At 32.0% G+C, this 13237-nt stretch overlaps 2 protein-coding genes, 1 long non-coding RNA gene and 1 other non-coding gene across 4 annotated transcripts; 2 read left to right on the top strand and 2 right to left on the bottom strand.

Annotated features, from left to right (window-relative positions):
* Nucleotides 1-2128: 2128 nt before the first annotated feature.
* On the top strand, nt 2129-2202 carry TRNAT-AGU. Its single transcript has one exon. It is a non-coding gene; the product is annotated as a tRNA-Thr (tRNA).
* Nucleotides 2203-3801: 1599 nt separating this feature from the next.
* LOC123201036 (replication termination factor 2-like) lies at nt 3802-5337 on the bottom strand. Its single transcript, XM_044616481.1, has one exon. The coding sequence runs from the start codon at nt 5163-5165 to the stop codon at nt 4044-4046; it is 1122 nt and encodes a 373-aa protein (XP_044472416.1). The 5' UTR covers nt 5166-5337; the 3' UTR covers nt 3802-4043.
* A 2557-nt stretch (nt 5338-7894) lies between these two features.
* On the top strand, nt 7895-8770 carry LOC123201127. Its single transcript, XR_006498717.1, has 2 exons — nt 7895-8447; nt 8526-8770. It is a non-coding gene; the product is annotated as an uncharacterized LOC123201127 (long non-coding RNA).
* A 1828-nt stretch (nt 8771-10598) lies between these two features.
* Nucleotides 10599-12110, bottom strand: LOC123201126 (replication termination factor 2-like). The gene has a single exon (XM_044616588.1). The coding sequence runs from the start codon at nt 11912-11914 to the stop codon at nt 10796-10798; it is 1119 nt and encodes a 372-aa protein (XP_044472523.1). The 5' UTR covers nt 11915-12110; the 3' UTR covers nt 10599-10795.
* Nucleotides 12111-13237: the final 1127 nt, after the last annotated feature.

The following is a 13237-nucleotide window of genomic DNA, read 5'->3' as shown; positions in this document are numbered from 1 at the left end:
GGAAATCCCTTCCGAAATGTTCAGCAGTCTGACAGTGGGAACAGTGTTTCCCACTGTCGAACGATTACTTAGTGTTTCAAAATATTAGGGAGCTGTGTGAGAGTCCTCATTTCACTGTAGACTTTTTTTTAAATTTGCCACGTGACAATAGGCTGTTGGGTGGAAATTAACTTTTTTAAAACTATAGGGTTTATATGAGACAGACTTTGAACAACCATAACTTTTGATCCAGGAGGAGTTACAGGGCCTATAATATATCAACGCGAAGCTCATTTCGAGATCTATAATGGCAACCTGATTTGCCAGTTGCACTGAATTTGGAGGCCAAAATAAAACTGTTTCAATATGTATTATACAGTTTTATTATTTTATCAAATTTAGGATTTTCGGTTTTTATGATTTTGAGTTTGTTTGTGATCGGACTAGACTTTTTTCATATATAATTTTTAATTTTGATATTTATAATTATGATGTGCTTTTTTAGACACATTTTATGATGTAATTATGAAATTTTTGATCGATTTTTTGGTTTTCTCGTTCATAAGTTATTTGAACATGTAGTTTTATAAATTTAGATCTGTTTTTTAGATTTTTAAGTAATTTTTTTATTATTGAAATTCTAGGGTATTTCAATATATCTATTTATTCATAACATGTTATTCGAGTCTATATATCCTAAAACGGTAAAATTCGAAAAACAAAACTGAAATTCGAATTCTAAAAATTGAAATACCCTAGAATGGCAACAATCGAAAAATTCTTTGGAAATTTAGAAAATACGAATCAATATATCATAAAACAATAAAATTCGAAAAAACGGAACTGAAATTCGAATTCTAAAAGTTGAAATACCCTAGAATGGTAACAATCGAAAAATTCTTTAGAAATTTGGAAAATACGAATCGATATATCATGAAACGGTAAAATTTGAAAAAACGGAACTGAAATTCGAATTCTAAAAGTTGAAATACCCTAGAATGGCAACAATAGAAAAATTATTCGAAAATCTGAAAAATACGAGTCGATATATCGTACAATGATGAAATTCGAAAAAACGGATTTGAAATTTGAATTCTAAAAGTTGAAATACCCTATAATGCTCTTATAATGTTTAATATCAAAATACCCCCTAATTTTAATGAAATTTCATTTAACCCCTCATAATGAATGAGGAGGGTTTATATAAATGAGGGGAAGGGTAATTTTGATATTTTAGAAAAAGTCATGGCCATTTTTGCTTAGAAATAGTGAATTTGGACATTTTTGCTTGAAAATAGTGATTTTGGGCATTTTTGTTTAGTAGAAGGGTATTTTGGTCATTTTTTATAATTTCCCTATTTGATAATCATGATGATATCATATTAATATTGTATGATTAAAATTTTAATTGTTATTAATATTAAAGGTATGTATAATTTAGTTCAAATCATAAAATCAGATTGAATCACTTAAAAATTATGGTTTAATTTGATTTATTTTGTGTTGATAATTTTTTTTAAAAACAATTTTCAGTTTTAGTTATACTTTACACGATTTTCAAACCAAACAAAATTTAATAGTAAATTATATTTTAAAATATATATATATAAAGACTATATTTGATAAGATTTTTTAATAAACAATTAGGTGTATAATTTGTTTTTACTTCCATATTTATCTTGTCATTTTTTATTTATTATTTTACATATTTATATTATTAGCTAAAAAATTATAATTCAATTAACTTTATTAAATAATATATATTTAGAAGTAAATGATTTCAATAAGTTAAAAATATAATTTAAACTAGAGAAAACAATATTTTTTCAGTTTTTTTGTTTGAAATTTAAAATGGTATAATTTAGTTAAAAAAAAATTTTAACTAATTTTTTAATTTAGGTTAACTATTTTTCTAATTTAGGTTAAAAGAGCTCTTAAATTACAACAAACTGGATTGTACACCCACTGGTTAATATCAGCAGTTCAACCAATTGACTCAACCAATCTTTTAATTAGGTCAATGCCCAATATGGGTCCGGTCAGACCCAATCCGGTTTAAAAACAACGATGGTTTATGCAAACTGCTTGACTTGGATGATAATTATGTAATATAATAAATAATCAAACAAAATTACCACATTAACAGAGGGCTTTCGTAGCTCAGTTGGTTAGAGCACCCGTTTAGTAAGCGGGAGGTCTTGAGTTCGACTCTCAACGAAAGCAGTGTTCTTTTTGCCATTCCCATTTTTATGTTAACAGAGTGTCCTTGGACTGTTAAGCCTTGCTAGCAAGGAGAATAGCATGCCTCATCGTGTTCTTGCATCAAAGTTACGATAGCCAGGGTGGATTTCAAGCCCATCCAAAGTCAAGTTTGAACTGAACCAAAATTAGCAATAAGATTGCCGAAAACACTTGCAAAGAAAAAGACGGTTGGCTTGAGTTTTGATCGAATACAAAAATCAAATTCAAAGTTATTTTTCTTGAAAAAGAAAAATGATTATTGAAGAAAATGAAAGGAAGAATTACTGCAGAAAAAAAAAATTAGAGAACAAGAACAGTAATAAAAAAGGAAAAAAACCATAAAAAAAAGATAAATATACCAATGATTCATTAGATTCGCATTGGTTCAATTCAAATTCAAGTTGGAATAGTTTAGCTTGTTTTGAGCCCAACATTAAGTTAAGAGCAAGCTCGCGTCTAACTGTATATATAGGTCAACTAAAATTCTGAAATATGTAAATTAAAACAAAGAATCAAAGTTTTCCAGAGGAACAAAGAGGTTGACATTAAATATGAATGAATGATAGTTCAAGACATTTATAATAAGTTTAGAAGCCCTCAATTACCAAGCGGAAGAAGAGATTCATACAACCACAAGAGGAAACTTCAGCAGTGATTCATACAAGTTACAACTACCAGAATAAAAACTTTAGGCCTTAGCCTCCTGTATCTAATTGTAAATGAAAAGTTTAGACCCTATGTCCCATGGTAATAGTTTTCTTTCTAATATCATCCTACATTTCAACAACAATTATCTTTGGGAGATAATTTTACCAGGCAACCATATGAAGCCTTAGTAATTTGACTATATCAAAAGAAGAAAATCTCTTGCCAACAGGTAGGCTGGATCCGAGCTGATCTGACTTGGTGTTTGGTTTAAAACAAGTTGAATTAAAGTTGAGATAGTCCCAATTCAAGTTCGAATTGAGTCAAGCTGGCACAAATCCCATGAGTCTCCAGAAAGTCCTTGGTAAAACCATCTTCTCTAACGACTTTTCTAACGATTCTTCTTTTTTTAAATCATTTCTAACGATCCACCAACTTCATTGCTAGTTCAAGTTGCACTTTATGGATTCAAACCATGCTCAAACTGACCCCTATTATGACTCAACTTGGCTCAAAAACCACCCCTAACGACAAGAACATGTGACTAAGGATATTGGAAAATAAAAATTGAGGTCTTATTACTTGGGCGGGTGGTCTATAGATACAAGAAGAGACTCGGAAAAATAAGAAGTTGCCTATGAAATAGTAACAAATTCACATATCTTAGGATGTTTAACGGGAGCAACAGATGAGACAAGCATTGATATTCATCCCTATAAACCTCCAAGCTCCATTAATATATTTAAACAATATGAGAATGCCAGAAAGAGTGTTGCCATATGACGGGTAGTGGCTGCCAAATTCTTGAACAATCCCCCTTGCAAAGCTATTATAAGAAAGAACAATCAGGCTAAAGCAACATCAAATAAATTAACAAATATCATAAGCTGTCAATTATAAACATAAACATACCTTTCTCATAAGAGAACATAAACATACACAAAAAATAAACTGGATATTCAAATATCCAACTCCAAAGAATGACTTCACAAAAGGTCTGTCAACTAGGAACAAATTATACAAATTATGTTATTCAAGTTAATATAATGTTGGACATTGATAACATTCCCACCCCAAAACACCAATATTCTGTATTCATAATAAATTGAAATTACAATAGATATAGGCAAAACATTGACTTACAATAAATGCCCTTTGCCATTTTAAACCATCAACAATCAGTTCCTACCAAGTGGAAGAGATCTGCATGAATAAGTCTCCTTAAAATCTGACTTCCTCGATGAAGTAAATATTGAGGCATACACTTCTTTATTAGCATGTGCTGGCGCCATATCAACTGCCTTAAATTTCTTGACTGCACCATTACCAGTCACACCCTTCTCATTCTGGACCAGGCCATTACCCTCCACTCTACTGGAAGCCTTCTCCAAACCCTTACTTTCAACAACTCCTCGCTTCTTCCCACTAACTTTTACTGAATCCAAACCCTCCTCTTTATCTGCAGCGACTTCGCCATTCCTCACTTTTTTTGCTTTCTTTTCCTTCACTTTCAAATTCTCTATCTCCATCCTCTCTCTCAACACTGCAACTTCCTCTTCATTGCCATTAAGCACAATCTTATCCAACTCACTAGACTCCTCATGGCAAACCAAACATGAAGACGATTTTACCTCCTTCAATGCTTTGAGACTCAACACATGCCCACAACTCCTCAATGCTAAAAACCTATACTTCCCATTGAATTCAAGCCCTGTAATCGGACACTGAAACCTCGCATTGTCACCCAACTCCTCTACTCCCGGAACCCTAGAAAGCTTCACATTAATGATATCCTTCAAACCCCTTATATAACTAAACTCTTTAGGCAAATTTTTGCTCAACAAAGCATGAACAATCGCTTCTTTATTAAAAATATTACCCAATTTATCGATGACACAAGGCTCCTTCAACGGCTCAAACGATAACGCGCAATTCAACCACTTGGAGAGTCTCTGTTCATTTGGATCGATTTTATCCGGCTTCTTCTCGGCATACATGTTGAGATAACAGTCGCGTGACTCGGCTCCGGTTGCGCCACCATCACCACCGCCACCAAGAACGCGTTGCTGCAGATAAAGAGTCGAAAGAGGGGCAATTTGGGGGAGTTGAAAAAGTGGGATTGACTCGTCGAGAGTTTTGCCATTGAGAGTGAAGTAAAACGAGGAGAAAAATTGATCGTTCGACAGGAGAGAGCCTTTGAGCTGGGTTAGGGTTAGGGTTTCAGATTGGTTGTGATCTAGAGTTAGGGTTTTGTCGGAATTTGTTGGAGTTTTGATGAAGATTTGGGTTTTGGAATGCATATTTTTCTTTTGGGTTCTTAAAATTTGGGAAATTTGAGATAATGGTGTCGAAATATCGCTAATTTGGTTATGAAGTTAGGGTTTCAGAGAGACCAATGGAAATTTAGGGTCGATGACAAACAATTGTCATCGATGACGGATCGAAGGGAAATTAGCGGAACTAAACCGAATTAAAAGGTCTTGCCGGTTTAAGTACACAGAAGACGGCTCAGAGTGGATGAATTTGTCAGTTTCTTTTACCTTTGGGTCTATTGTAATAATCACGAGATTAAGTGATTATTAAATTAACGCTATTCGAATTAAGAGAGGCTAGTTATGATTAAGCTAATCTACATTTAAAAATCATTGTTGTAAAACTCTTATCAAACTAAAGACTCCATTATCAATCTTATTTGAACTGATATTTAAACACAATTTAATTATGCAACCAAATCGATAGAAATTAAATAAAATAAATTATATCTAATTAATTTGATTAAATTTATATATGATTGAATAATTTAAAAATAATAAAAATATAAATAATAATACCACTTAATCATGTACCCAGGAAGCATACAGGAGGAAAACCTTAAGGGAGATTTATGGTTGCCCATGGCTATGAGCATATGCTAAAACTCTTGGTCCACAAAAGCCAACAGAAACTCTATAAGACCCACCAAACAAAATCTAAATTGAAATTGTCTCAAATTCAAGTTAAGGCAGCTCAAGAATGACTTGAAACAGACAGGAAATAAACTTAAATTTTAATTTAAGTTCAACTCGTTCAATTCAAACTTGTGCATCTCGGATTGAATCTCACCCTAAGTGAAGCTAATACTTTGGATGTGACCAAATAAAGGGTAAAAGGTTTGTCATCTTGGCACAATATTTAATGTGAAGGATAAGAAATTTTGGACTCTAAGCTCTAACTGGGATGCGCCCATAGCCATGAAAAAGGAAGGATAAAGGATAAAGCTTTAAAGTTTAAATAGATTTCAGGAATGTCATGGAGCTTGCTACAATTTGTTTTATCTTTATTGATTTTGCATAAGTTTTCACTTCACAGGGAGACACAAAGAATTTTTATTGTTTTATAATAAAATTATGCAAAGTTTCCATTTTTGGGAAGATGCTATTGTAACATAAATATATGACTAAATAAGTATAAATGTTTTTAGACTTAAATAGATCTTTAATCTAGTCAAAAAGAAAGTCAATGAGTTAATCTGACAGACCACTAGTGTCACATGTCATAATTAAAAAATTAAAATGAGTTTTTATCATGTTAAGGTTAACATGACGGTTAAAATGGTTTAACTAATAGTTAAACTGAGATCTAACACAATTCACTTAATTTAACCTTGAATTAATTCAGTCTAATATGGGTTTTAATATATTGATAAGTACATTGAGTCTACGACATTGTGATCTCTAACATTCATGTTTGGTATCATTTTAAATGGATTAACATTTTTCAATATTCAATCGGAAATACCAACCTTTTAGGTGGAGTGTTCTCTTTATAGAATTAGAAAAAAAAAGTATTCTCAAGAATGCTTAGATTCAAGTTTCTATCTTTGGAATGACTTAAAAAGAAAATATAATCTTGTTCATGCCTAAACAATTATGGCAGCAACTTAGACATGGCTTTGTTTGTAATTTTCCTCCCTCTCAATAAAAATTAAAAACTTCATGGTTTATTCATATGCAACACTAACTATACATGTTTGAATTTATTATTATTGATCTTTCAAATCTTGTTACTCATTTCCATGTTATATTTATTACAGGTTTATATATATTATATATCCAAAGAAATACTTGGGAAGATCTCAATGAATAAAGCAAAGGTTGTAAGAATTTCATACTTCTAAAAAATCCAATGACAAATTGATTGATTAATAGTAAGATGCTTGTAGCATCTCAACAAATTGATACTTTCAAGAATATATGTGTGTGTTATATGGTACTACTTAGCCAGTAAAATTTCTATTTGAGAAGAGTTTCTTTAAAGAATTCTATTTAAGTAACTATGATTAACAATCACACATTAAACTAGCTTCTTTTTATCTACTAGCCAACAAAGGATGTGGGTAGACTTTTGAGCTCTAAGCAAAGAGAAGACATCCTTTTAGCAAAATATTTGTTCATAATATATTATAAGGATTTTCTTATTTTTCATATGTGATTTTCAAGGGAACTATCTTCCACTTCGCAATTAGGGTATTTATGATATTATAAATATTTTTTTTAGGTCAATTAGAATATAAATAAATCCCTAAAATCATAATTGAATTAATACCCAAAAGAAATTAAGTGTTATCTATAAAAACACTAGAATATATATTCATTGCATTCATTCTCTATACAATACATTTATGCTTATACTTACACTGTAGATATAGACATTCCGACTATCAGATTAAACTACATTAAAAACCCTATGTCTGATATTTTGTTATTTTATATTCTCTTATTTTGTATTTTTACTATATAGTAGTAGATGTTAAAATCTTATTAGATTATAATCACTACTACTAATGTCTAACTTGTATAAATTTATTGATTGTGTACATCAATTGGTAGTGACAAAAAATCGCATCTACAATAATATAATATACCTATAAAATGTTAAAAAGATTATTTAAAAAAAAAAAAAAAAGGTTGCTCGCTTCGGACTGCTTTGAACCGCCTAACAACTACCTTTGTCAGCTGGACCACACTATAGCATATAGCTCAAAATCTTTCTGTAATCAGCATTTCAAGACCAAACTCAAACCATACACTTCCTTTCACTTCACTTCTTACAAGAAGAAGAAGAAGGTCAAAAACATCAAGAGGGCGTTTGAGATTTGATTTGTTTGTTGTGTTGGTGTGGTTTTTGTTTAAGGATCAATGGCTGGAAGTGGAGCTTTTGGTGAGAAATTTGATGGAGAAGTGTTCAAATACTATGCTGATGGAGAGTGAAAGAAGTCCTCTTCTGGGAAAAGTGTTGCCATTATCAATCCCACCACAAGAGAAACTCAGTACAAAGTTCAAGGTCTGCTAAATTCTAAATTTTCCTCTTCTTTTAGTAGTTGATATGTTCTGTTATGGCTTTGCAACAGCTTGTACACAGGAGGAGGTGAACAAAGTAATGGAGGCTGTGAAAACTGCACAGAAATCGGGGTGAAAACACCACTTTGGAAGAGAGCTAAGCTGCTTCACAAGACTGCTGCAATTCTCAAGCAGCTCAAAGCTCCAATTGCTGAGTGCCTGGTGAATGAAATTGCAAAACTAGCCAAGGATGCTGTCACTGAGGTACTTATGTATCAGGCTTAGTGATTTTTATCGGTCATATAGCCAAAATTTTGATGTAAATTTGTTGATCCTGTGAAGGTTGTGAGGTCTGGAGATTTGGTTTCTTACCGTGCTGAAGAAGGCGTCAGGATTTTGGGAGAAGGGAACTTCTTGGTTTCGGATAGTTTTCCAGGGAATGACAGGACTATGTAGTGCCTCACTTCTAAGGTAATATTTGAAGCTCCCCAAAGATCATTTTTATGAGGGTATAACAATATCTGGAACATACTGAACTTTTTAATTTTTTTATAAAAGAGATTATGCTTCTAGTCTTTTCTATTGAAGCTATCGGACAGGTGACCTCAATTCCAAAACACCAAGACAAAATCTGGAAGTTTAGTAATCATCTTTCAGTATTTTCCTATAGTATTGTTTGTATTATTTTGTTTTTGAAGCAATGTGATTAGTTTTGAAACTCCATAAAAAAAAAATGAATGTTTAGTTATTTCAATAAAAAAATTTTAAAATTTAATTTCTTTAATAAAAAAAATTTGAAAGTTTGATCCCTTCTATATAAAAGAACCAAGTTCATCCCTTCCAATAAGAAAATTAATAAAACTATATATACTCAGAGTTTAATATCCAATTGGGTATTTAATAATTGATTGATTTTGAATTACAAATAAAGTAAACTTGAAGAAATAAGAGGGTTGGTTTGAGTTTTGAATTCAAGTCCAAAAATCAAGTTTGAAGTTATTTAAATTACTAATGAGATTGTTGAAAAAAAAAAAAATTATTAGAGACAACAAAAAGAAGAATCAACAGAGGAAAAAAAATATTAAAAAACAAAAGTAGTCACAAAAAAAAGATAAAAAGTCATCCAAGAAAATGAATATACTAATGACTTGCTAGATTCCAATTGGTTTAATTCAAACTCAAGTTGAGATAGTTCGGCTCAAAACAATTCAGCTTGTTTTGAGCCGAACGCTGAGCTGAGAGCGAGCCAGAATCCAACTGTACATATAGCTCAACAAAAATTCTTAGATACATAAATTAAGACAAAGAAACCAAGATTTTTAGAGGTACAAAGAGGTTGCTATTAAATATGAATGAATGAATGAATGAAAGTTCAAGACATTTATAATAAGTTTATAAGCAGTCAAGTACCAAGCGGAAGAAGAGATTCATACAACCATGAGAAGAAACTTCAACAGTGATTCATAAAAGTTACAACTATCAGAATAAAACTTTAGGCCTCTCCCTCCTGTATCTCATTGTAAATGAGAAGTTTAGATCCTAAGTCCCATAGCAATAGTTTTCTTTCTAATATCATCCTACATTTCAACAACAATTATCTTTTGGGAGATAATTTTGCCAGGCAACCATATGAAGTCTTGGTAATTTGACTATATCAAAAGAAGAAACTCTTGCCAACAGGTAGAATGTATACGAGCTGATCTGGCTTGATGTTTAGTTTGAAACAAGTCACATTCGAACGGGAGATAGTTCCACCTCAAGTTCAAATTAAGTCAAGCTGGCTCAAATCTAGTGAGTCACAAGAACATCTTTCACAAAATCATCTTCTCTAATGACCTCTCTAACGATTCTTATTTTTCTTCATCACCTCAATCGACACTATTTCTTTTTCTCCTACAACTTCATTGCTAATTCAAGTTGGACTTCATGGATTCAAACCATGCTAAAATAGATCCCTATTCTAATGCAACTTGACTCAAATCTACCCCTACCAACAAGAAAATGAGACTAAGGATATCAGAAAAAAAATTGAAGTCTTATTACTTGCGAGGGTGGTCTATAGATACAAGAAGAGATTTGGGAAAATAAGAGGTTGCCTAGGAAATGGTAACAAATTCATGTATCTTACAATGTTTAACAGGGACGACAGATGGGGCAGGCATTAATATTCATCCCAATATACCTCAAAGTTCCATTAATATATTTAAACAATATGAGAATGCCAAAAAGAGTGTTGCAATATGAAGGGTAGTGGCTGCCAAATCCTTGAACAATCCCCCTTGCAAAGCTATTATAAGAAAGAACAATCAGGCTAAAGCAATATCAAATAAATTAACAAATATCCTAAGCTGTCAATTATGAACATAAACATACACAAAAAATGAACTGGATATTCCGATATCCAACTCCAAAGAATGACTTCACAAAAGATCTTTCAACTAGGAACAAATTACACATACTATGTTATTCAAGTTAACATAATGTTTGACAATGATAACATTCCCACCCCAAAACACCAATATTCTGTATTCATAATAAACTGAAATTACAATAGAAATAGGCAAAACATTGACTTACAATAAATGCCCTTTGCCATTTAAAACCTTAAACAGTCAGTTCCTACCAAGTGGAAGAGATCTGCATGAATAAGTCTCCTTAAAATCTGACTTCCTCGATGAAGTAAATATTGAGGCATACACTTCTTTATTAGCATGTGCTGGCGCCATATCAATTGCCTTAAATTTCTTGACTGCACCATTAGCATTCACACCCTTCCCATTCTGGACCAAGCCATTGCCATCCACTCTACCGGAAGCCTTCTCCAAACCCTTACTCTCAACAATTCCTCGCTTCTTCCCACTAACTTTTACTGAATCTAAACCCTCTTTATCTGCAGCCACTTCACCATTCTTCCCTTTCTTTGCCTTATTTTCCTTAACTTTCATCTTCTCTACCTCCATCCTCTCTCTCAACACTGCAACCTCCTCTTCATTGCCATTAAGCACAATCTTATCCAACTCGCTAAACTCCTCATGACAAACCAAACATGAAGACGATTTTACCTCCTTCAATGCTTTGAGACTCAACACGTGTCCACAACTCCTCAATGCTAAAAACCTATACTTTCCATTGAATTCAAGCCCTGTTATCGGACACTGAAACCTCACATTATCACCCAACTCCTCCGCTCCAGGAACCCTAGAAAGCTTCACATTAATAATATCCTTCAAACCCCTTATATGGCTAAACTCTTTAGGCAAATTTTTACTCAACAGAGCATGAACAAGCGCTTCTTTATTAAAAATATTACCCAATTTATCGATGACACAAGGCTCCTTCAACGGCTCAAACGATAACGCGCAATTCAACCACTTGGAGAGCCTCTGTTCATTTGGATCGATTTTATCCGGCTTCTTCTCAGCATACATGTTGAGATAACAGTCGCGCGACTCGGCTCCGGTTGCGCCACCATCGCCACCGCCACCAAGAACGCGTTGTTGCAGATAGAGAGTTGAAAGAGGAGCAATTTGGGGGTTTTGAAAAAGTGGGATAGACTCGTCGAGCGTTTTGCCATTGAGAGTGAAGTAAAACGAGGAGAGAAATTGATCGTTCGACAGGAGAGAGCTTTTGAGCTGGGTTAGGGTTAGGGTTTCAGATTGGTTGGGATCTAGGGTTAGGGTTTTGTCGCAATTTATTGGAGTTTTAATGAAGATTTGGATTTTGGAATGCATATTTCTTTTGGGTTCTTGAAATTTGGCGAAAATTGAGAAAAGGGTATCGAAAATACCGTCGATTTGGCTAGCAAATTTGGGTTTCGGAGAGACAGATGAACATTTTGGGAGATGAACTGAATCACGGTTTAAGTACGAAGAAAACGGATCCGAGTGGATGAATTTGTTATTTTCTTTTACTTTTGGGTCTATTTGAATGATCAAGATCAAGTTGTCTTGATTCTATTTAATTAAGCTAATCAGCTTTAGAAATAAGAATTAAAAAAAAAAATGTCTCATGTACTAACTTTTTAATACATAATTTATATATACAGATAATATTTTATGATATAATTTGATATTATTTTATTTTTAATTTAAAATTATCTAATCACACAATAATATATTATTTATTATATAAATTATATATAAAAAATATGTATACATAATTTTATTAATTTTAAAACTAGGTAAAGATTAATTAGTCAAATGCGTTTGACCAAGACTTGATAATCAATCTAATCTAAGTCAATATTTAAACATATTTTAGCCATAAGATAGATATGATATTGAATTGGGTAAATCATTTCGAGTCAATTTAGTCAAACTATAACACCGATGTTTGCATGTTATTTCACAATAGATGAAACTTGTTGAGTCTCAACACTTGGGAGGATTCACAACATACCACCCAACCATAATTCAATAAGAAAAAAAATTCTTGTTGACAGAATTCAAACCGAATCCATTGAATAACATGCCACAAGGATACAAATATAAAAGTAATTAATAGTTGAAATTGAAGGTTTAATTTATAGAGCTCTTATTAAACATAGAGTTAAGTTTTATCTAAATATAACTGATTTGAACTCAAACCGAATGATTTTCAATTTAATTTGACTTAATTGTAACCCTACCGAAGACCTTATTAAGAAAACAATTAGTTAATTCAAACTTTTTCAACCATTTATTGAACTAATACAAGCCTTTGGTTTTGAATACATTTTTCTTTGGATTTTACATTTCATTCTTGTTATATTGTCAAAGGTCTTATTGACCTTCTTTTATATCAATTCAAAACTATTATCAAACTGTTATAATTCTTAGATTTTAAGCTGCAACAATTAGATTTTTCTACAAAAAAGAAAACTAGAATCTCTCAAAGAGCTTGATAAGGGATCAAATTTGTATGTTCACTAATACAATCCCTAATAAAACTGCATGAACCCAAAAAAAAAAAATTAATGACGTGATAATAGATAATAAAATGAATTTAAAATGAAAAAAATTATAGTTAAATTGTGTATCATATCATATATTAAAAACTTAGTTTTTCGTATTGTG

This window comes from Mangifera indica, chromosome 17 (genome assembly GCF_011075055.1).
Source record: "Mangifera indica cultivar Alphonso chromosome 17, CATAS_Mindica_2.1, whole genome shotgun sequence".
Lineage (NCBI taxonomy): Eukaryota > Viridiplantae > Streptophyta > Magnoliopsida > Sapindales > Anacardiaceae > Mangifera > Mangifera indica.
The sequence above is the reverse complement of the archived record's forward strand: the minus strand, read 5'-3'. Positions and strand labels throughout refer to the sequence as shown.

Coding starts and splice junctions, on each gene's coding strand:
- LOC123201126 (XM_044616588.1), bottom strand. CDS start 11,914: ATGCATTCCAAAATCCAAATCTTCATTAAAACTCCAATAAATTGCGAC.
- LOC123201036 (XM_044616481.1), bottom strand. CDS start 5,165: ATGCATTCCAAAACCCAAATCTTCATCAAAACTCCAACAAATTCCGAC.